Raw genomic sequence first — 24670 nt, 5'->3', positions numbered from 1 at the left:
CAAAACCCACTGTAGCCTGCCTATCAAACTATTTGCTAAAGGAAAAACTCAGCATAACGCAGGTCTCTTTGAGATCCTTGCTATAGAAATGCAGTTGCAAAGCGCCATCCCAATGCATCACAAAGACCTCACTGAACTTCCTATCTCCACCTTGGCCATTCGACGTACCACTCTTAACAGCCACATGGCCCTATAGCTAAAACCACTCTTCTCTCCGTTTTAGTCAGGAAAAGCCACAGACTTGACGATTGCCTAAAAGGCCCCACATCACTTACCTCTCATTATCTCTCTAATCTCATCCCTAGGATGCTTTTGACAATCCTTGAACACGTCAGGAACAGAACTAGCTATTCCCTCTGCCAGAATAGAATGCCCTTCCCTAGGTATCCCAGATTACTCTCTGACCGCCTTTCAATTGTCTGCTTACACACATCACCTTCTTAACAAACTCGTCCAAGCCCAGCTTATATAAAATTGCACTCACCTCCTCATCTCCATGACCAATCTCTACTTCCCCTGCAAAACATTTATCACATTCTAACATTCTTATTTCATCTTTATTATTCATTGTTTATCTTATGCCACCAGAATGTAAACTTCCCAAGGGCAAGGATTTTTGCTATTTGAATCACTGGCAGCTAGACTGCTGCCTGATACAAGTAAATACTCAATAAATACAGCTGAATAGGTTGGGCATGGTGGCTTATGTCTGTAATCCCAGCACTTTGGGAGGCCGAGGCGGGTGGATCACCTGAGTTCAGGAGTTTGAGACCAGTGGGGCCAACATGGTGAAGCCCCATCTCTACTAAAAATACAAAAATTAGCCGGGCATGGTGGCATGTGCCTATAATCCCAGCTACTCAGGAGCTTGAGGCAGGAGAATTGCTTGAACCCGGACGGTGGAGGTCACAGTGAGCCAAGATCACGCCACTGCACTCCAGCCTGGGCAACCAGAGTGAAACTCCGTCTCAAAAAATAAATAAATAAATAAATACAGCAGAATGAACTAGTATATCATAAGAATGTCCTCTCCTCACCTTTCTCTTCCAATAGTCTTTACATGCATTTGACATTTATCTTAAAATTACATCTATATTTGTAGTTAATGTATAGCTCTTTTAACTGAAGACTTATGTGGAAGTAAAATGAATACTATCAAGTCATTCTTCTCACACTTCAATAGCCATGTGGGCTATTTAGTGAGGCAGACCACACAAGAGAACTGGGCATTTCTATAAATAGTTCAATAGCCAGAAAGAATCTACAGTAGTTATAGAATATCCATACTGCACAGTTGGTTTCAAAATATTATGTGGTTCAAACACATCAGAATACCAGGAGGCACAGGGTTGCACAAAGAAAATTCCAAGTGATTTATCATTAACTTTGCTTCTTAATAGGTTGGTCAGATTCTTGCCTGCTCTAATGCCTCTGGTTGAACAAAACACCATTTGGAAAGAGAAACCTTCAGTTACCCAAAGCTGAGTTTGGCTGAGATAGTAAAGTTTACATTCCATTATTTGCTAGGTCCTTACCCCATGGAATGTCTCAGAACAGGATTCAGGCCATCAAGAGGTCAGCAGCGCTCTGACCAAATACTACCTCAAGGAATTATACATTACTTTATACATGATATATGGCACTTATGCATTTAAACACTAGCTTTGAAAATGCCTTTCCCACTCTACAGTTGCCCAGTTGAAGGCATCTGAGTGCAGAAATTCACTCGCATACACAACTTCCAAACTAGGCGTCCAACACCCACCCACATGATTAATTTACTTCCTTGCATACTCATTGTTCTCTTCTGTGATGAATAGTGAATAGAAGGTGTGCATGGTACTATTAATAACAAGTAATACTATTAATAACTACCCAAATATTTGCATGAAATATGAAAAAAAATTGGGAAAATTGAAAGCACATGGCAAAAACTCCATAGGGGCTGCTGTAGGTTCAGGGTCACACTTGAAGGTCCAGCTGATCCAACAGAGAGTCCACGGGATCTGAATCCATCCATGTGGTGTGACTGAGTAAACAGATGTGCATAATCAGAGTATGCTTTGACTTGAGCAGCTGCAAACTTCAGTGAGGTCAGATGCACCTGCAGTGCCTGTTTAAAATGTGCAGAGTCCTCAGCTCTACCCACCCCAGTGATTCTGACTCTGCAGCTCTGAAATAGGGCCAGAGAATCTGCTGGATGCCCCAGGAGACAGAAACACAGATCACATTTTGAGAAACACCACCTTGGGTCAGGCACAGTGGCTCATGTCTATAATTCCAGCACTTCAGAAGGCTGAGGCAGGTGAACTGTGTGAGGTCAGAAGTTTGAGCCCAGTCTGGGCAATACAGCCAGACCCCATCTCTACAAAAACTTTTTTTAAAAATTAGCCAGTGTGGTGGTGCACACTTGTAGTCCTAGCTACTCAGGAGGCTGGGGTGGGAGGATGCTTGAGCCCAGAATGAGACGTTACAGTGAGCTATGCTCATGCTACCATACTCCAGTCTGGACAACAGAGAGAGACCGTGTATCTGTCTCTAAAAAGAGAAAGAGAGAGAAACACCACCTTTAAATCTTAACCAAGTTACTTAAGAGCCTCTTACTCAGTAAATACAGTAAATACTTTTTTTAAAAAAAATTATATTTGCCTTCATGACTATTCATCCATTCCTTCACAGAGAGACTTATCTTTAATGCTTACACACTGGATTCTTACGTTTTAATAGGAAAACATTTAGGCAAGCTAACAGCATCTTAATCAATATTATCGGGGATAATAAGCTTGAGAACAGATAAATGATTTTGCAATCACATGGGCTGTGAGGAGCATGGACTATTTTCTCCCCCAGGGTATTTAATTTAAAGCTGGTGCAGCATCAGAGCTGCAAGTCCAATTGTCAGTGTCAGAACACGTCATTATCAACAACACCCAGGTTAGAGAGTGAGAAAAGCAAGAGGCGCCACAGGCCTCACGCTCCCTTCAGCCGCTCCCAACATCTCCTTGGAATGGAGAGGCGGTTCACGCAAGGTGACAGGGATGGCCCTGGAGCTGCTTGGCACAGGCCAACTTCACTTAACGAGTGTTCAGAATCACACTCAGCATGGAGAAACTCACCCTGACCCTGGATGCTTGCCCCCTGGCATACGCTCACTTACATTTTTACTCAATTACTATTTCTAAGAACAGAGACAAAAAAAAAAAAAAAAAATGCAGAGCCCCACTGCTCAGCAGCCTTGCATGGAAGGTCTAAAAGGGGTCTGCAGGCTTTTTGCAGGGCCTTGGAAGAGCCTCCCACTGCACGGGATTCCATGTGGAGCTTGCGCCCCATTTCCCCTTCCACACCCTCAGACACTCCTGATTTTCCCTGACTCGCTGAGGAGCAGGGTGGGTTTCCAATGTTTTTTTACCAAAGGAAGAGAGAAGCTCGCAGCAATTAAGTGACCGAAAATAACCCCAAGTGAGGAGTGTCTGAGAAGAAAAACCACCCAAAGAACTGGGGTAGGCCTCTCACTTTGTTTACTATGGGAGGAAAAGATGAAAAGGAAATTAATCCCAAGTAGCAGGCAAGAAAGTTACAAAATTAACAGGACAGGATTCCAAAGGAAATGCAAAAACTGGGGGGAAAAGTTTGGGGTCTCTGTTGTAATGTGGCCTCCAGGCCAGACCTGAATTCAGATTTTGGCTCTGTCACCAGTCAGCTCTGTGACCAAGGACAAGGTGTTTACCTCTCCAAACCACAATTTCCTAAAAAATGGGGATCGTCATTCTGGCCCTCCCTGACCAACCAATGCGGGGAAAATTAGGATGATGTGTCTTAAGTACCAGGGACATAGCGGGTATTCAACAAATGTTTTCTCTCTCTCATTCCCTCCCCTTTTCCTTTCCAAATAGCCAGTTAGCTAGGGGGGGAAAATCAGATGTCTAATTCCTTGGTTTAACTAGTGAAATAAAATTAGAATTTAGAGTATAAAAACAAAATGTAATGACTCACAAAAGGGAGCTTTAAAGGCATGATTAAACTTTTCACTCTTTTTATTCACATTGCAGCTTCTACCCACTTTGAGGCTTTCTGTACTAAAATCAACGTATACTCTCAATAGAATGAGTTCTTTTTGAGGAAACTCCAGCTTAGGCAATTGTAAATAAACTATACTGATTTCTAAGCAACAATGTGTAACCATGATAAATTGCAGAATAGGATATCCAGTGACCTAGGCTTTTCCTAGGATAAGAAAAACATTTCTTTTGTCTCTAGCTGGGACCTCCACCCGCACTTAGAATTGACATAATCCAAACCTTCTCAGGGCCTCAAAAATATGTAGTGAACCAATGCCAGGATTGCAAGCCTGCTTCCTTTCTTCCTGAGCATGGTTCAGGGATAACTTTCGCCACTGAATTCCTTGAGTGTTGGGATCGCCCAAGCTCACTTCTCTGCTGTGGAATCATTGACCAGCATATAGTAAGCATTCAATAAATGGCTGAATTAATCAGTGTTGCAAATGAGAAAGGGGTGAAGACCTCTGAATTTGGTACCCCTTAGCCTAACACCTGGTGCTGGCTCTGAGGAGCCTGCACCTGCTCTGAGGGTCAGGGCTAAGTGGTTTGAGCAAGTGGCAAGCTCACAGGTCCAGTTAGCTGAGGGCCTGACCCACGACAATCCATTTCCTCATGCAATCCAGACATGTCAATACAAAGGTCACAAATAATCAGCAGCATAACTTCCCCACGGGTCTCCCTCTAGAGCAGGGGCCTTCAGTCTTTTGGCTTCCCTGGGCCACATTGGAAAAAGAAGAATTGTCTTGGGCCACACATAAAATACACTAACACTAATGATAGCAGGTGAGCTTTAAAAATCGCAAAAAAAATTCATAATTTTTAAAGAAAGTTTACAAATTAGTGTTGGGCCGCATTCAAAGCCATCCTGGGCTGCATGCAGGCTGAGGGTTGGACAAGCTTGCTCTAGAACCTTAAAGGAGAGAAAATCTCCTTCCACTTTAGTTCAGGACAAGAAACATTAAATGAGCAACTACCATGCGTCAGGAACACGAACATAGATACAAATACGATATTAAAAAGGAACGTTCTCTTGACATTCAGGCCATACTGTCCAACCCTCCGGAGAGTGGCCTCCATGGGGGTCAGCAAAGGTGTATGTCAAATCATTCTGTGACCCCGAGAACACATAGCTCATTCCCACAAGTCATTCTTTTACATGCTGCGAGATAGTCATTGCATTACTTCAAAGCTATTCATCAGTTTTTCTCATGTACACTCTTACTAAAAAAAATTCTAGGCACCTTTGTGATCACTCAGCTACAAGGCTGCATTTCAGAATCTCATCTTGCCTCTGGCAAGTTCCCCAAGGAGACAAACACTAAAGATGGATTTGATATAACTATGTCAAACGAGGAATAAAGCAGACAAGTGTACTCACCAAGGTACCCACAGAGCACCTGGGACTGTCTGGAGCACAAGCTGCCCACTGAGCCAGAGGGTGTTGTAACAACTGGGCAGACAGCTAGGAGTTTTAAAAAGCACAGTCATTAGCTATTTTACTGAAGAGATGCCTGGCACAGAACTATACAAAGATTCAAAGTAGAAGAGGGACTCATTCTTATATCATTTCCCCAGAAATAAGGTCCCTGCTACCTGGGGCCAGGGAGTTAGACACTGAGGATCTAAGGAGGATTCTGGATTCTAGTCCCAGATATTCTGACATCCCTTAACCAGCAGTCAGACTCCTGGATTCGGTTTTCTCTTTAACATTAGTTCCAATGTTAAAATAACAGTGCACAATTTACATAGTGAAATGGTAAAATAAATACTTTGATTTATATTAGAGATGAATAAGAAAGGCTTTGACCTCCTTTGACAAAAGACAGCCTACCTATTAAGAATAAAACTTTGGTTTTCATTTGACTGGCCTAGATTTCAGTGTTCTTAAAACCACCTGTCATCATTTCTAACTCGCATGTGAAAACTCCTTCTTGAATAAGTCAAAAATACAAGTGAATGTTGGTTTGGGGCTACTTACCTACTGTTTAAAAAGCTAGAGCTCTCTGAAATGGATTAAACACATCTTCTGCGATAGTTATTACATCCGGAAAATCTGAACTTCGCTTTCTTTAAAGTAATAGCAACCCAATTTGTATTTTGCCCACCATTTTCTTAGAAAAGAAAGCATACCCCCTCCCCGCAAAAATACTGCAAACTGAAGAGAAAACATTGCTGGGTGTTCAAAAGCTTTTCTATCAGTGGTAAAGTCAATAAACATATAGAATTTTTGCAGGAGAAGATGTGAATTCAAACCCTTATTCTGTCACTGATTTCCTGTGACTCCATGGACAAGTCTGTAAGATGAGGCAGGCATAACCCCAGCCCTGAGGGTTTTTATAAAATTGAAATGAGATGATACATTTAAAACAGACTGACACATAAAAGGTGATGAAGGAATATGAGCAGTTGTCTAACTTGTGTAACAAAAGAAGCCCTGACTGCCTTTTAGGCCTGGCGTGAACATTATTCTTTCCTAGCTCCTTACATACATTGAGAATCCATGCACCTTCCATTTCCGTAGGGTACATCTTCTAGAAGTAACGCTACTACTATTCAGACCTGACTTGAAACCTTTCAACACAAGGCAAAGGCTTTGTGGACTCCTTTCTCGATTTTTATTTTATTTTATTTTGCCACATGTGTGCCTCTTATCACTCAATTTTTAAATGGATAACAAAGAATTTTTCCCTACTCTGGAACTTACCATGTCCAATATTCAGCCCACTAATGAGATCCCAGTGACAGATTTTTCACACATGTGTGGATTACACCTTCTACCCAGAACGCTCTTAAGCTGAGATATGGGACTCTGAATGGCCTGTGTGGCATGGAAGGCGAAGACCCGACACCCGGGACTCTATAAGCACATACTACTATCATGTGGCCACCATGTGCTGCTTCCAGCTGACATCTGCTCACATATGTCCCCACCAATAAGAAACCATGCTGTTTATTTTTAGAGGCTTCTCCACAGTCTTACAGGAAGAAAATTCCCTCAAATAACCAGTCGGCAAAGACAGGAAGCTACACTGGATATAAACTGTTTGTCACAAGATGAACAAGTCAAACAAAGTTTTCTCATTCATATCTGACCTTTAAAAAGAGACGCTGAAAGTTATCTTAAATAGAAATCTCAAAGACTATAACCAGAGAAAGGCAGAATATGCAGAGTAAGTCACTTGGTTAGCAATACTTATTCTTCGAACTATGGCCCTATGCATTTCTTGGGGGGATTTAACTGCTTTTCCTGGGAAACAGCACCTTCTTCAGGCCAGTGTACGCCGTGGTGCAGAAGAGGGACAATTCTATTCAACAGAATTCAGATCCCAAGGTCACCCAGGTCATAGGAAGTCTGTGTGGGAATAAGGTGAGATAATTACTGTCACTTGCAATTTCCAGCATGCAGTTCTCAAGTATGCACCTTTGGTTTACTTTCACTCTGCCTTAAAGCAGTATTTAAATCCCTTCTTTTCTTTCCTTTCTTTCTTTTTTGTATTTAAGGAAGCGGGGAGGACAGGGAGCTCTGGTGCTAATCCAATGCCTTAGAAGTTAAGACCATGAATTAGAAAGAGATGTAAAGATGCTAACGATTGTTCAGTCCACAGAAAGCAATCCTTAGTTTTAAAATAATCAGTTTTCAGCCCAGGCGCGGTGGCTCACTCCTGTAATCCCAGCACTTTGGGAGGCCAAGGTGGTCGGATCACGAAGTCAGTAGTTCAAGACCAGCCTGGCCAGTATGGTGAAACCCCATCTCTAGTAAAAATAGAAAAATTAGCTGGGTGTGGTGGGCATGCCTGTAGTCCCAGCTACTCGGGAGGCTGAGGCAGAATAATTGGTTGAACCTGGGAGATGGAGGTTGCAGTGAGCCAAGAACGTGCCACTGCACTCCAGCCTGGCGACAGAGTGAGACTCTGTCTCCAAATAATAACAATCAGTTTTCAATAATCTATATCATTGAAGCAGCACTGAGGTACAGATATGTAAAAATGCTTTATGAAATGTAAACAATTATGAAAATCAGAGACATTTATAGTCTTAGAAACAGAATTTTTTTGTTGTTTTAAATTTTATTTTATTTTAAGTTCCAGGATACACGTACAGGATGTGCACATTTGCTACATAGGTAAACGTGTGCCAGGTGGTTTGCTGCACCTATCAACCCCATCACCTAGATATTAAGCCCTGCATGCATTAGCAATTAATCCTGATGCTCTCCCTTCCGACTCCCCACTGACAGATCCCAGTGTGTGTTGTTCCCCTCACTGTGTCCATGTGAGAAACATAATATTTTTAGAAGAACCCAGGCACTCGCTAATTTATGATGGGGGACTACGGGTAACACAAGTCATAAAATAGAAACAGTCCTTTAAAATAGAATTAAAACTTTGCATGGGTAATTTACAAAGTAATTAAATGACTATGAAGTTAATTAACTATAAAAGTGTTGGGGCAGGGCATGGTGGCTCACGCCTGTAATCCCAGCACTTTGGGAAGCCAAGGTAGGCGGATCACGAGGTCAAGATATCAAGAGCATCCTGGCCAACATGGTGAAACCTCGTCTTTACTAAAAATACAAAAGTTAGCTGGGTGTGGTGGCACGCCTGTAGTCCCAGCTGCTCAGGAGGCTGAGGCAGAAGAACTGCTTGAACCCGGGAGGCGGAGGTTGCAGTGAGCCGAAATCGAGCCACTGCACTCCAGCCTGACGCCTGGCGACAGAGCAAGACTCTGTCTCAAAAAAAAAAAAAAAAGTTTTGGGGTTTATTTTTGCCTGTGATGACACGGCTAAGAAATAAAGCAACAAAATGAAAATATACAGTGTTTCCAGAGTATATTTCTGAACTATCTGCACAAGAATCACCTGGCCTTTTTATCAAGATGCAGGTTTCTGGAGCACACCTTAAAACGAATGAATTATAATCTGAATTGGGGTGGGCAACAAAGGCTTGGGAATCTACATTTATGAAGGTACATCAGTAATTATTTGGCATGGTAAAATTTGAGAAGCCTGATACAGGTCATCGTGCCTTACAGGTTAGAAAGGCCTTTTACAAAACCTCATTTGACCTCAAAACAATCCAATCAGGTGAATCAAGGAAAAATTATTCCCTCATAAGGGCTATTTGTTCTGAGTAGGTAGTGGTTTTGTATAGTGTTTAAGTGTCTACAGGGTAGAGATAAAGCCATTCTTACTGCAATGATGTCTTAAGCAAAATTAGATGTCTTACAAATGTAAACTCCCTATCAAATAAACTCCTGCCTCAATCCCTCCAGCCTCTCCACGCAAACATATAATGCATTTCTCTTGTGATTCAGCAATTCTATAAGTGGGTACAATCATTCCTCCCAACACTGAACTACAGTGAATTTCTACTCTTCTTAGAGAATTCTCAGCAAATGTTACTGAGAAAGGGAAAACTAACCCAAATGTATAACAATTTGGGGTCAGCTTGGATCAAGACCCTCTTTCTATAATCTGAGTACTTGTGACAAAGAGTTAATAAAATTAGACATGACTTTACACATAGTTTCATTATTGATGGTGATATTTCCTGACAAGGGAATTCTTCTGCAATATCTCTCTCTCCAGGACAAACGAGCACCAGTCACCTCATTCTACGTAGAAGAAAGGCATGTTTAGTAGGTGGAACAGAGGCAGTTCAGGACTTAGTTTAGAGATCTGATCAGTGACTTTAGTTAACACACAGAATAACCTGAGGCTTAATACCATGAAGAAATACAAATGAGTGACTAAATTACTATTTAAAACAACATGATGTTTTAAAAATGTCTCAAGATATCTCAGACAGAAAACAGTGAAGACAGCAACCCAGGGTGGTGAAGTTTAACAGACACATCTGAAGGTGGAACCTGGTGCTTCAGAGCCTGAGGTCATGGCTATTATTCAGCTTTGCTTCTGCTTGGCTACTTCCAAGTAAGAGTCTGAAGGTTTGGAGCGCTCCTTCCTCTGTCTCCCTCTCTAACCTGCAGAGCCCAAAAGGCCAAGCATGAGCTTGAATGTAGAAACGTTTTCCCACGAAAGCCCTGACTGACCTCCGGGGGGACCAAACCACCCATTCTTTGCACAGAAATGTCCTCGATCTGCAATTGTTTCTGTTTCCTTCTCCTGCTAAGGTAAAATCAGAATAAGTCATTCACACTTTTTTGGAGTTTCTAAGCCAGCAGCTTTATTACAAGAGTTCACTATAAAGGAAGTAGAAACAACTTCAGTCATATTGCTATAAGATGTCAAAGCAAAAGTGAAAATCAGATTAAGATAGGGAAATAAATGATCCTATTTTTTTAAAAGTCGAAATAGAATAAATGACAAAGTTACTGCTACATCTGGTGCAGACAGAAACATCCCTGATAAACTTGGTCTAAGAAGCATTGACATTACCAACACTGAAATGAATCCAAAACTTTAAAATTAAATTCTATTTCCCAGAAAATTCCCATTTAAGTTTTGGCAACAATAAATATTTTAGTGCTCTTAAAATCCACTAAAAAGTACACAGTAATCTTTCTCAGATAGAGAGATCTGCAGAGACCAGTGGACTCGCAGTCATTTCAGTGTCCTTCTCAAAACCAAATTTCGCATTCTTGTTCACAAGATGAAGTAACAACGATTCTTACAACAGCCTAAAATTATGAATGAATAGTTATTTGCAAACTAGCTTGTCAAGACAGAAGTGGCATTTGCCAGTGTGGTATGGGTCAGATAAGAAAAGCAAAATGAACAGAGCCAAAGTCACAGTCACAACGTTTTTCTTTTTCTTTCAGAAGACCAAAAAGACGTGACAGTATTTCCTTAAACAAAAACTCCAAAAGACCAGCGTGATTCTCAAATAGCTACTCCATGACTCTTTTTTTTTCAGAAACGTAGCTTCTCTTCTTCAGAAATAACCTGTTTCATAATTACCAACATATAGGTAGCTAGGAAGGCCCGAGGGACTGGGACACGCTGGTGGAACACGCTAGTGTGAGAGAAAAACAGCTGCCTGTGGAGGAATGGAAATGCATTCAAACTATTTCCACAAGGTTTGGGCTTCACAATAGCCAGGAAGGATTTTCCATTTGCCTTAAGTTCCTCAAGTCATTGTGGTCAAGGGAACATCTAAGCCAAACATGTCTGACTTATCAGGCACTAGCAAATTCAAGCGTTCATTCGGGAGAATGAAGGGATGGTCCCGGCCCAGGGAGGATCACTTTCTCAGCACGATGCGGCTTTCCCTCCTAACAGACACTAAAGCCAGTGAACTCAATTCCTCTTGGACGGCAATGTTTTTCCGCACCAGTCAAGTGGTGTTACTGGGTTGCCCCAGGAAAGCCAGGAGGCCAACTCACTGAGAGAACATGCTGCACTGAGCACAAGCACCCAAGGCCTTAGTGTGGCTTCCCCTCGCTGGTGTCATTCCTCCTCCTCAAACCCTCTGCAGTGACTCTCCACCAGCCCCTCCCCTTCGTCTCATCCAGCTTCCTCTTTGAGATTTCTACACCCTAATATCATACTTTTGCTAAAGCCTTTATTTATTTATTTATTTATTTATTTAGAGACAGAGTCTTGCACTGTCACCAGGCGCCAGGCTGGAGTGTAGTGGCACAATCTAGGCTCACTGCAATCTCCACCTCCTGGGTTCAAGCAATTCTCTTGCCTCAGCCTCCCGAGTAGCTGGGACTACAGGCGCAAGCCACCACATCCAGCTAATTTTTTTTGTATTTTTTGGTAGAGACGGTGTTTCACCATGTTGGCCAGGATGGTCTCGATCTCTTGACCTCGTGATCTGCCCGCCTCAGCCTCCCAAAGTGCAGGGATTACAGGTTTGAGCCACCTCACCTGGCCAAGCCTTTTTAAAAATGAATCCACTGAGGCTAAGAGGCAGCTGTGGCAGTGCTTGGTTGCAGAGGTGAAATGAGGTCTACCTGAGTGTAACCACAGCTGCCTGACCTGCCTCAGCCTTGACTCCAAATGTCCTGGCTTCTTTGCAAAGGGTGGAGGTGATGAGAGACAGGGCACCTGTGAGGAGAAGCGAATCCAGCCCAGCAGCGCATTACACCGAAGCCCTATCTGCATGTCAGCCTTTTATCAGCAACAGCCCCTCTTTGATTTTGGATTTTGAGATCCAGAAAAATGAAGAGGCAAGTACTATGTGACTCTTATGCACCTTCAGAGATCAGTTCAAATAGTTTAAACAATTTTTCTCAGCGGGATGTGGTGGCTCACATCTGTGATCATGGCACTTTAGGAGGCAGAGGCGGGAGGATTGCTTGAGACCAAAAGTTCAAGACCAGCCTGAGCAACATGGTGAGACCCCAACTCTATAAAAGATTGCAAAACTTAGCCAGGTATGGTGGTGCATGCCTGTGGTCCCTGCTATTCGAGAGACTGAGGCGGGAGGATCACTAGCGCCCAGGAGACGGAGGTTTCAGCGAGCTGTGTTTGTGCCACTCACTCCAGCCTGGGCAACAGAGCGAGACTGTCTCAAAACAAAAAGAAAAAAAATTCCCCTAAAAATTTATATACCCTTTGAAACAACTGGCACACGTTGAGATGTCAAAAATAAAAACAAAAAATGTTTGATTTCCAAGACACTCAGGCTGGGTGGAGTATGTACTATGTGGATTTTCTTCTCTTCATTCCACAGATGGGCTCCTAACATTCATTAACTAGAAAACGTTTCTGAGGGCAGATGTCATGCCTCCACTTGATTTCATTTTCCATGTGCTTCGGCTACGGCCCTCTATACCATGTGCACAGACTGCTATTCTTTCATTTCACAAATGTTTATGTGATTTCACTGATTCTATATATTTTTCACATTCTATTATCTCTAAAATCCAGATTCTCTCTTACAATCAATGGCCGAGTTAATTGGCAGTGATATTTAATGTTATGTTCTAACTAATAGTTAAATTAGCAGTGATATTTCTTTGTCAGTGGCACACAAAATAGTGGTGTGTTTTAAAGTCAATGAGATTCGATGAATAATAGCTGCTGTGCAAACAAGGCCAGAAGCAGCTGCACCAGGTGCTTTTTCACACACATCATCCTTTACAACCCCTAAAAAGTCGATGTTCTTCTTTACAAATGAAGAAACCGAGGCTGGGCTAAGTGAAGGGGGCTCAAATCCAGCTGCCAAGCCGACAACGGCAGAGCCAAGATCTGAATTCAGTAGGAAGCAACTTAAATATCAATGAGGCAGTTTTAATAACTTGCACTGAGAGAGCCAAGTTGCTAACCAGAACAGGATCACTCTTCAGCAAATGCCACAGGCCTGGAGCAGGACTTCTTGTCTTTGATGTTACCGCTTCCTTTTCAGCCTTCGAGATTCCTTTGGTACAATTCTCTTTTATTTATTCTCCTTCCTTTATTTAATGGGTCTGTCTAGCTCCAAAGTCCACACTCGTTGTATATCATCTTCCCTTCCCAAATAAATTAATTCTCTGAAATAGGAATGCCCTGTCAATAAAATGTATCCAAATTTTTGTGAGGAAAATGGTTGCAGTTCAAAAACAAAACCAAGACTGAGCACCGTGGCTCAGGCACCGTGGCCCAGCACTTTGGGAGGCCAACGTGAGCAGATCACTTGAGATCAGGAGTTCAAGACCAGCCCGGCCAACATGGTAAAACCCTATCTTGACTAAAAATACAAAAATTAGCTGGGCGTGGTGGCGTGTACCTCTAATCGCAGCTACTTGGGAGACTGAGGCAGGAGAATCACTTGGACCCGGGAGGCAGGGGTTGCAGTAAGCCGAGATTATGCCACTGCACTCTAGCCTGGGTGACAGAGCAAGACTCCATCTCACAAACAGACAAACAAACAGAAACAACCAAAGGCTTAATAAATCACACTTTCTGTATCAATTAAGTGCAGAAATAAACGCTGAATGTGTTCATGGCAAGGAAAAAAAACACCAGGTTTTGTGCAAGACTTCAGAGCTGTATTTTCTTTTCTAGGGAAAGAATTCAGAGCTTGTGAATGTCATTCTGGTTAACAGAGAGAGAGTCACCATTGTCTCATGGATGTATTACATCATTTATCAAGAGGGCAAGAAAGGTCATGCTCTCTATTTCCTGGGTTCTGTATAAGGGCTTCTATTACCTGTGGTGGCTGAAAGCCTAATTTCCATAACACGTCGCTAGTAGAAATAGCTATTTCCATTTCCTCAGATGTCAAAGGGACAATATGAGTATTAACCTCATAGGATTGCTTGTATTAAAGAGTACATAAATGTAAAATATTTAAAACTATGCTTGGCCTATAATTAGTCCTCAATAAATGTTAGCTTTAATCATCCTCATTATCACCACCTTCGTTATTATCTGAGAACTGGAACCAGAAAATATATGGCGATGAGAAGCCCTGTGCTCTTTAGCATAGTGACATGACCCATAAGACACATTTTCCCTGATAATGAAGGAAAGGACACTGCATCTCTCCCTGTCTCCTTGTCCTGACACCTCTTTGAACTCACAGATCCTTCATCTTCCTGTAGTTCAATCTTATTCTCTAAAGGGAATGCTCATTCATCAGACATTCCTTGATCAAACACAATATGCTAAGTTCTATAAGAATATAGATAAGTTAGACCTGGTTTCTGTTCTGAGGCAGTCTACAAACCAGTGAAGAAGAAAACCCAGAACAGAGAGAGATCTTACTAAGATCAAAAGAAAAGAGGCCAAGATAGAGATAACCATCAGTACAGTAAGAATGCAAAGGAAGAGCTAATTAAATAAGACTAGGACAATCAAGGAAGGTTTTCTAAGGAGGTAGCATCTGACTAGGCACAGACAGATTTTGTTTTGTTTTGTTATTTTTAGAGGCAGGGTCACATTCTGTTGCCCAGGCTGGAGGGCAGTGAGGCAATCATAGTTCACTACAGCCTCAAACTCCTAGCCTCAAGCAATCCTCCTGCTTCAGCCTCCCAAGTAGCTAGGATTACAGATACATGTCACCAGGCCCAACTACATTCTCTGTAGAGACAAGATCTTGCTATGTTGCCCAGGCTAGTTTTCAACTCCTGCCCTCAAGTGATCCTCCTGCCTCAGCTTCCCAAAGTGTTAAGATTATAGGCGTGGGCCACCATACCAGGCAGAAGAATTTTTAAAAGTGTGAAAAGATAGCTCTCTATGTGGAAGAAACAGCATAAACAAAGACCCCAGAGGCATGAAAATAAATGACCCATCTGGGTAAAGGCAAAGAGGATGATGTGACTGGAGTATAGTTTTCATGCAGGGATTTAGTGAGAGGAGGGGCTGAGAAAGGAGGAGACACCAGACTGAAATGTCTGAACCTAATAGCCTGAACTTTCAGGCCTTCTCATAGGAGGACTAGATAGTGCCAGGCATGGTGAATTACCAACTCTACATTCTCTGTTTTCAGTCCCACCCCATCCCTGCTGTGAAGTGGCAGAGGCTACCGAAGGAACAATCTGAGTGAGCAAAGGAAAGAGAGCCACTGAGTAGAACTATTACAAAGAATGAGCTGGAGGTTCCAAGACATCACAGCTTAATGGAAGTGGTTCCCAGGGCATTGCTTATAATCAGATTTTCATCTCTCTAAAATCCAGACCCTCTCTTAAAACCAATGGCATGTTCACTAGAGTGCTATTTTTTTTTCTTAGTGGCACATAAAATAATGGTACAGCCTAAAGTCAAAGGCGTTTGAGACAGAGAATTGCTGCCAGGCAAAGCAGGCCTACTCCATGCCTGAAGCAGCTGCACTAGGTGCTTCTTCACGTATGTCATCATCAATCCTTTACAACTCTAGGGAGGCAGGTGTTATTTTCTTCTTCTTTACAAGGGAAGAAACTGAGGCCTGGTTAAGTAAAGGGAGTGCTGTCTCCCACAAACTCAGCAGAGTATCGAATGGGAACACAATGTGTGAGCATTCGACCGTCCATCCATTGCAGACATTCCACCACAATGAAGGAAAAGAAGCCAACTTAGAGAGGGTGGGGAAGAGACCAAGGGGCAGTTTTATTCAGAGTCAAGGCCACCAAGCCAATTCAGAAAGTAAGGTAGCGGTGAGAGTGCAGCGCAGTTCAACACCCACTTCTGCATATCAGCGCTTAGGAAAGAAACAAAACAACCAACCGTCAAAAGCAGCTTGCGGTTGTAGCATGATGCAAATTCATTCTAAACAAATGACAGAAGCAAACTTTTTAGTCTAAACAAACCCATCAAAGAATCACTAACATATTATTAAGTCTAAAATAACATACCTGGAGAAGGCTGAATTCCCAGGTTAGAAACTATCATTGTTTAAAGGCAATTGTTTTAAATGAAAGCACACACGTGCCTTCAAAATGATAACGGACATTTGTTTATCTCCGGCAGAGCCACATTTCATCAAGCTGCTCAGTGGAATACACCCGTGAGCAGAAGCACTGCCTGAATAGAGCAAGCACATCTGGCAAATCCAAATCCTCTCTCCAGGAGCCTATCAGTACCGGAAATGCTACATCAAGATAGTGGAAAGGGCTGTTTCCAGAGCTCTTCATGCAGTCTCCCGCTCACTGCTCACCTTACTCCTGAACCTATAAGGGGGTGCGTGGGGCAGACACAGGGGTAGGCGGGTGGGAGTGGCGGTGGGCCAGAGTCCCGCTCCAGTGGTGACCCTGCACACCTCTCCCAGGACCAGGCAATTCCACTCTAATTTCTCGAACCTTCTAAATATGCACCTAAAGTATGTTGTAATCTCTGGGCAAAGGCCTACGAGTCAATGACCTCCTTGGTTCTAACCCAGATTTGATGTGGGTTCAGCAGTGAGTCATTAGCCCTTTTTTCACAACTCAGTTTCCTGTAGGAAAAATGATCTGTCATTCTTTCGTATCTCTATATGAAAGATGCTGTGACTAGGTTACATTAGCATTTTTTTACCAGGGAGAAGTCATCATTCAAAAAGTGCAGCTCCTCCAGTAGGCCACAGGGGGTGCTGTGGAGACACAGTGGGCTCCCCCAACCCCTTCCTTCTGTGGGGTGGAGAGGTCCCCACCTGCCCCTCAACCTCCGCCAAGCCTCTCTTTCATCGGGTAGGGTCTTCTCAGGAGAGGCATAAAGCTGGCTGGCCTCACTTGGCAACAAAGACGACCCAACTGCTTCAGTTATAAATAGTATACTTCTTTGAGAGGTTTTTCTAGTCTTTGAAAAGTGAAAAAAAGAGGAAATCCTGAAGGAGGAGCATGTGGCCTAACTTAAATGCAACCACAGTTAGGCACTAGAGTTAGTACAAGCAATGATGCCATAAAAAAGGGAGAATTAAGCTCGGTCTGTTGTGCATTAATAACTCAATCATTCTGGAAGTCAAGGAGTTCAAGTCTGTCTTTGATACACTCTCTTTTTCTTTCTGTTTCTCTCTCATACACCCACATACAAACACACAGAGAATCCTAAAAATTAAAATAGTAAAAATACTTACTACATAAAGCAGAAATACCACTATGTTCCAGCAATTGTTAATATTTTCCTTCACTGGGCAACTGGCCAACAGACCAGCAACTTGTATACAGAAAGACATATTCATGAATTGAATGCTAAGTCACATTCCCTAAAACCATAGTGTCATTGGTTTTCATTCTACATTCCACAATTTAACTTGGAAAATTACAGAGGAAATAGAAAAGGAGATTGCTTCATGTTAAATATTTAACATTCATGTGAAACAATTACAAAGGAAACCTCATTGTGAATTTTCAGGCTGTATATTTTTAGTTCATCTACTTCAAAATGGTAGAATAAACCAAGATGATTATTTACTTTCTCCGGTTGCTTAGCTTGGAGATCCCACTCTTTATTAACACAAACTGCTTATTTTCCTTGCAAGGAGAATCCATGATAATTCCTCACTTCTTTTTTCTCTGTTCTAACATCACACTGCTGCTGACTGAAGCTATGAATGGATAGGTCAACACCATCACTTAAGCTAAATAAATGGGTAATTTTGATGTCTCTAATTTAGGGGCTTTAAGACTACAAAAATAAAATATATCCCATATATAATGGGCTAAGCCACACTCCATTTAATTAAGATAACTGTCTGACTATCCTCCTCTTCGGTGATCTCATTTGAATATCATTTGATCATAAAAATTTTATTTTTATTACTGTTTTTAAAATGGTACTATTAACAGAATTCAGTAACCCCAAATAAATACAAGGACTCCTCAACAGGGGCATTACTGACATTGTGGGCAGGATAAATTCTTTGATGTTGGGGAGGGGAGGTTGCCCTGTGCATTACAGGATGGTTAGAAACACCCCTGGTTGACCCACTAAACAATAGTAGCACCCCTCCACCCCCAGTCATGATAACCAAAAGTGTCTCTGGACATTGCCAAACGTTCCAGTGGGAGTAGAAGTGGGAGGGTTGGGGGGAGCGGGGAGACAAAATCACCAGGGTGAGAACCACAAGATGTGCTGATTGGTCACAATGAAAAAGGGAGAAAAAAGAAAGAAAATGAAACTTTTTGTCTCTTCCTCTTTTTGACTGTCCAACTCTCAACAGATTTTTACATGTCAATGATTTGAATTCTTCCTGTGTCTAATGGAATCATCCTTTCTAAGTTTGTAAAACTTTGTGCAGCATCTTTCAAATACATGTGCCTTGAACTTCAAAAGGACTGTTAAACAACTAGAAGTCCACTAATTCCCAGTGGGCAAACTATCGGTAAACCTTAGCATAACTCCACTTTGAGTCTTAAACTAACAGCACATGAAACGATCAATATGAATAAATTCAAAACTAATCAGACCCCTTCTTTAAATGTTGACACAGTATTATTTATATCCCATAAATACATTCTTGACTAAAATTCATCCTAGGAGATTGGCACCGGGCCAGTACTATTCATATTTACTGTATTTATATAGTACACTTGGCCAAGGATACTATTTAAGACAAAATATGCCTGAGGGCATATACGATATCTCTTATATTTTCACTTTTAAATCTCCACATTGCTAAAAATATTTAGTCTGAACTTTATAAAATGTCCCGCAAAGGGCTATCAGCAATCTGTAATGATATATAGCTCATTGAGTATAATTAGAGCATATTTGTAATACTTGAGCTGCAGTCACTCCCTGAACGCTAATAAGTTGGTGGTAAAAAATGAACCAGTGATCTTTCCCATGCCTTCATCTCTGGGGCTTATGACCCTCACCGGACTCACTGCAAGGAATGACAGGCACACTCCCTCCCCACAGCCACTTCAGTGACAGCTGAGTTAAAAGTCAGGCAGAAAAGTCCTAAAGAGGGAAAGCTGGTATATACGCCAATGCTGTACTTTCAATTTGATTTTTAAAAATAAGGTTTTTTTTTTCTTTTCCTCCTTTTTTTTTTTGGAAAAGTTTGCTATATTCCAACGTAACTAGAAAGTGATGGAAAATCAGTTAACCTGTTTTCTATAAAATTATCCAGTCCTTGCACAGTAGTATCAAACCTGCTGTTAATATGGCTGTCTACTCCTAAATTTCCATACGGAATACAGACTTTTTAAAGCCTGTATTCTTTGTATGAAAACTGGCAGTATATTTTATTTATCCTGGATGTATCGGAGGTTTTCATTTATTTGGTGGCTGGGGTGAAATGGAGAGGAGAATCCACACATTGATGTTAAATGCCATACTCTGAAATCCTCCTAATAATCTAGGAATTTTTCCAGTTTGTTGATGACCATGACCACGGGTTGGACCATCTCAGCTCTTCAGACTGAAGTGTGCTTGAGAGAACAAAGAATTAATGCCCTCTTGGGTTACTTGCTCTCTCCATACCTATTCAGTAATGAGACCAGAGCTCCTTTCTGTGTTATAAAAGCCCTGGCAGTTTATTGGAACTTTTGCATATAAACATTGAAAGATGAGTTATTCGGGTTCTACATAACATACTCTCCTCTCTGCCCAAATACCAGTAGAACCGGTGCACGTGCTAGAGAAAGCAAACTGACTCAACTCCTTGTTTGTCTCAATGGTTTTGGACTAATTACAATGAACTTTCTTTCCTAATATCTCCCTGGCTCCACCCCAGATAGAAAGCTTTACTTCCCGAAGGGGATAACCAGGGGTGGAGTGTATTTATCAACACTGCTGTGGACAGTGCCATAATTACAGTAATAAAATCATCCTGCTTGCCAGAATTCTCTGCATCTGTTCTGCTATACAACAAGAACAGGAGAAGCTGCAGCAAGATAAAGGTCATCGGGAAGACTGCGGTTAGATACATGGGCTGACTTCTGAGACCATCAAGTACAAGACATGACAAGTCACATAGCTAGGACTTGTCAAACTAAAAACAAATATTAAAAAAGAAAAGCACCACCCTGCAATTAGAACCTCTATGATAAAATTATCAAGATGGCTGTATTATCTATTTAGGCAAGACACAGAGACTTTGCAAAGGCAGCCAGCAAGCATATAGGGCATGGAAAGGGGAGGAGAGAAATGAGCAACCAATGAAAAGTTTACGACTTGGGATTTGGAATAGGCAAATGTTGAAGAGCTTTTTGTTTGTTTGTTTTTTCCTTTTCTTCTTCTTCTTCCTGGTATTTAACCCCTCTCAGGTATTAGTGGATGCTGCTGCCTCTTTTCTTGTTTGTTTGTTTGTTTGTTTTAAAGAACTCTGAAATAATTCTACACTGTCTCTTCCCTTCCTCTACAATAAATCATTTCACTCCCATTGCTACTGTATGCCAGCTGGTTTTGAGGACACTGTTCTCAGAGAAGCCAGTTTAAAAAAAAAACAAAAAACGGCTGTCGTCTACTCTGAGTTTTAGAAATGCATTGAAATAACTGCAGGAAGCCTACGAAAAGGCAGGAGCGGGATAACAGACCAGAAAAACGTAAGAAAAATGATCTGCTACACTGGAGTTCTGAATAAGGCAGGTTTGGGTGTGTTCTGAAAAATAACGTGAACTAAAACCTTTTAAAACACAGTCAGAAACGAAGTTGTCCTTTCTACCACTCCAGGTGAAAAGGGAACGTGGTGATAGGATTTTGCCTTTGGGTAATTAAACATCTAGTGATGGCAAACGATACATCAAGGACTAAGGGTTTCCAGGTAGGTTTCTCGAGAGGTCTCCAAACCGGGTTTTGTCTCCGCGATGCTGACATTTTTAGGGGAGTTAGAGACAATAGAGAAGGCTTGGGGAACCAGCTGATAGGTCAGCACGGAAAGGGGGCGCCTTCCGGAGAGGCTAGTTTTGAGACACTTTTTTTTTAACCCCTTCATGCACCAATTCGGCGCGCTCCACGCCAATCGGAGCAAAGAAAACAAACCTACCAAGATTCCCAAGTTTAACTCTCCCCCTGGGAGCACCTCTAGTTTGACAGAGTGGGGCTGACTCCTAGTTGGTGGCCGACTAAAGAATTTTAGGGAAGAGAAAAAGAGAATAACGCCTTTTAAAGGGCTGAATTGATGAGGGGAAGGGAGAGATGGAGAAAATAAAGTAGAAAGTAAACGTTTTAGAGCCTGATGGCCTCAGGCATACAGATGGAAAGGAGGTGGATGGGGCGAAGGACAGGAGAACGGGAAAAGAGCAAACGGGAACTGCGAGAGGGAAGGGCGATCCCGGGAGCTGCTGCGGTTTTGAGAGCTCCGGGCAGCGCTAAACCTCGGGGGATGGAAGTGAAAATGAGTACTTACTTTCGGAGGGGAAGAAGGGCGGCATGTCTATTTTGTAAACCTCCTTGGCGTAGTACTCCTCGTCGCTTCTCTCGCGCTCGCAGGCGGCCGCCCTCCGGCTCGCCTTCTCCTGGAGCAAGTCCCTGGTGCTGTTGTAGATGGAAATCACCTCCGGGGGGACTTCCTCGGGCTCAGGATAGTCTTCTGGGGGGCTGGTGAGCTTCAGCTTGCTCAGGATCTGCCCGCGGATCGCCTCGATCCTCTTGCGCATGAACTGGTCCATATCGAGTGTGCTGCAGGTAGACAGGCTGAGCGCGACCGTGACCAGATGCAGGATCAGAAAAGCGCTCAGCACACAGTAGTGCATTTTTTAAAAAGGCGGAAAAAGGTTGTTTTTAAAAAGTCAGAAAAAAAAAAGAAATCAACAATTCTCAAAGTATAGATCAAGGAGAGTTGTTTGGTTTTGTTTGTTTTTGATGCGAAACTTTTGCAAACAATCTATTCAATGCCCAGTAGAAAAACGTATCTGCTTGAATTCCTTTAAAAAGAAAAGGCAAGTAGTTCCAAAAGTGGAAATATTAATACGGGACGGGCAGGGGGAACCCTGACTTTGGAGAGTAAGAAAAAAAAAAATTCTTGGAGCAACGAGATGGGGAAAAAAAGAGACGAGTGGGCTATTAAGCAGAAATAAATTTAAGAGGAGGAAATGGAGTTCAGTGTGTCAGTCTCGGGTGCGGAGTGGCGAATCTGAACTCGGCTCCTCCGGCCAAAAGGGAAGAGATGAAAAGGTCCCGGGGCTGGCAGCTGGCGAACTGACGGGAGGGGCGCCGGGAGCGCGGTGAGGGGGGCCGCCGAGGCTGACCTGGGCTGAAATTTATATATTTAAAGAAGGAGCGGTTCGGTCCTGCCTTCCACTGCGGCGCTGAGAGTAGGAGCAGCAGCAGCTCCGGAGCAGAGAAGCGCACACGTGTGTGCGTGTGTGTGTGTGTGCGCGTGTGCGCGCGCTGGGGGCGAGCCCGGCGCGCCGCGGGGAGGAGTGCGCTTCGCGCGGTGCACGGGACTCGGTCGGGTGCAGCAGGGGCCGCAGAGGCTGCTGAGGCGGCTCGGATCCTGCTCCCGGAGCTGCGCGCCGTGGCCTACACCCGGACGGGCGCGCGCTGACCCGCTTGCTTACTCCACGTTGCCGCCGCCGCCGCTTGCAAACGCATCCAGCCTGCAGCTCCCTCTTTCTCCTGCTCCTCCTTCTCCTGCTCCAAACGCCAACCCAGCCACAGACGATCAGCCGCCGCCGTTGCGTTCACCCCCTGCGGATCACAACGGCAGCCCTTGCGACACCCTGACTGGGGAGTTTTATTCCGGAGGGGGTTGCGCAGGGGCTCCCTGGGACTCCCACCCTTTCCCAACCTCTCCTGGCTTCTCCCCAACGTGGAATTGCTCGCTTAGGGTAGGTAGGTACTTGCCACCCTAAAATAGACCCTCTCTGTCTCCTCCAGTCTGCAGCCGGGCAGCCCCTTAGTTTGTTCCTGGATGACTCCCTAGACCGTTAGGCTAATATTCTCCAACCTCCTCCCCTGCCTCTTTCGCTTGCGCTCTGTCTCCGCTGTCTCTTTCTCTCTTTCTATTTCTATCTCTATCTGTCTCTCTCTTGTCAGGAGCTTCTGGAGCTCCGCTCGGAGCGAACCTCCTGCTGCCAGCAGATAACATCACGATCTTGCCGGGGAGGAGAGATTTATAAGTTCTCTCTGAACCACGTGTCTGCCTTCAACAAAGTGACGTGCTAGGATTACAGTCAGAAGTCCTCTCGTTACTTAGACCACGAGCTCTCCCCGTTGAGGGGCGGTGGAAATGAGGACCGCTGTGGGGAAGGGAGGAAGGAGGTGGGATGTGCGCTCTGTGATTTACGGTATTTACTTTCTAGTCATTTTGGACAGGTCTGTTGAAGGACAATCAAGTCTCCCGTTTTTACTTAGTGTAGCTCAGTCACAGCCTCCCAAACTGAATCACTTGCTCTAGAATGGAAGGATTTCCTCCTTTGTTACGTGTGCAAACCTGCTTCTATGGGAGGGAACGCCAGTCTACTCAGGGCCAGGCCAGTCCTGAAGACATACCTTCCAATCTTTTAAATTCATGTCCTCTAATTTTCTGGGATACCTCAACAGGCTGCCATCCTAGAGTTTGTTCTGTTAGTTTGTAGTTTACGATATAGCCTTCTGTTTGTGAACTGCTGGAAAACAAGAGAGGCATCATTTTTTGCCTAAAGAATAAGGTATATTTGTTTGTTTTACTGACTTGAATGAATGGTCACCTTTATAATTTGCTACCTAGCCACTTCCTGTATGGCTTTCTTTTCACCTTCTTGCTAGGCTAAACACTATCAACCAACTTCATTCTTTCCACAGCATTAATCCAGGAAGCTGGAATTTTAAGTGTTTGATGTCTACTGTTCTACACTACTCATAACTTGACATTTTCTATTTCAACCAAGTCTAAATTAGATGAATACAAGAATAATTCTTACCACTGTTCCACTTTCCCTTTTTCTTTTATTTTACCTTTAGTTACTCAAAGTCAACATTTTCATTTCAGCATGACTCTGAAGCCATACTGACTAGACAGATGATTTAAACTGGAAACTCTGTTGAGTTTTCCCCCAAAACCAAGGTGTCTATACTATTCCCTAGTTCATATGTTCCCTAGTTCAGAAAAGTCACAAAGAACCTTCCACCACTTTTGGAATTTATACTTTAGACATGTGTATGAGGCCTAGATTATGAGTAGAGCACTGGATAAATAAAATAATAATAGCTAACATGTACTACACTTAGTAATTTGATGTGTGTTGTGTATGGTCATTTAATCTTCACAACAACCCTATAAAGTAGGTATTACCATATTTTGCAGATGAGGAGACTGAGGTACAAAGAAGCTAAGTACTTTGTTTAAGACCACAGTAGACGGTAGAGCTGGATTTTTGCAGTCAGGATCCACTATGTT

General features: G+C 42.9%; 1 protein-coding gene across 4 annotated transcripts in view; it reads right to left on the bottom strand.

The window, feature by feature from the left end:
* TGFB2 (transforming growth factor beta 2) overlaps positions 1-23393 on the bottom strand; it is a 92428-nt gene extending 69035 nt beyond the window's left edge. Inside the window, exons 1-2 of one of the 4 annotated variants that reach the window (XM_012459684.3) lie at positions 21698-23393; positions 5437-5520 (exon numbers count right to left, since the gene is read on the bottom strand). In XM_012459684.3, the coding sequence (XP_012315107.1) occupies positions 5437-5520; positions 21698-22043 (430 nt within the window). In that variant the 5' untranslated portion in view covers positions 22044-23393. The remainder of the gene's footprint in view (positions 1-5436; positions 5521-21697) is intronic. The other 3 variants (XM_012459682.3, XM_021677281.2, XM_012459683.3) reach the window with 3 other exon arrangements.
* Between the last annotated feature and the right edge of the window lie 1277 nt (positions 23394-24670).

The sequence above is a fragment of the Aotus nancymaae genome, unplaced genomic scaffold, assembly GCF_030222135.1.
Source record: "Aotus nancymaae isolate 86718 unplaced genomic scaffold, 86718_ANA_hifiasm-v0.15.2.pri h1tg000032l_0, whole genome shotgun sequence".
Taxonomy (NCBI): Eukaryota; Metazoa; Chordata; class Mammalia; order Primates; family Aotidae; genus Aotus; species Aotus nancymaae.
This window is presented reverse-complemented; position numbering and strand designations above follow the sequence as displayed.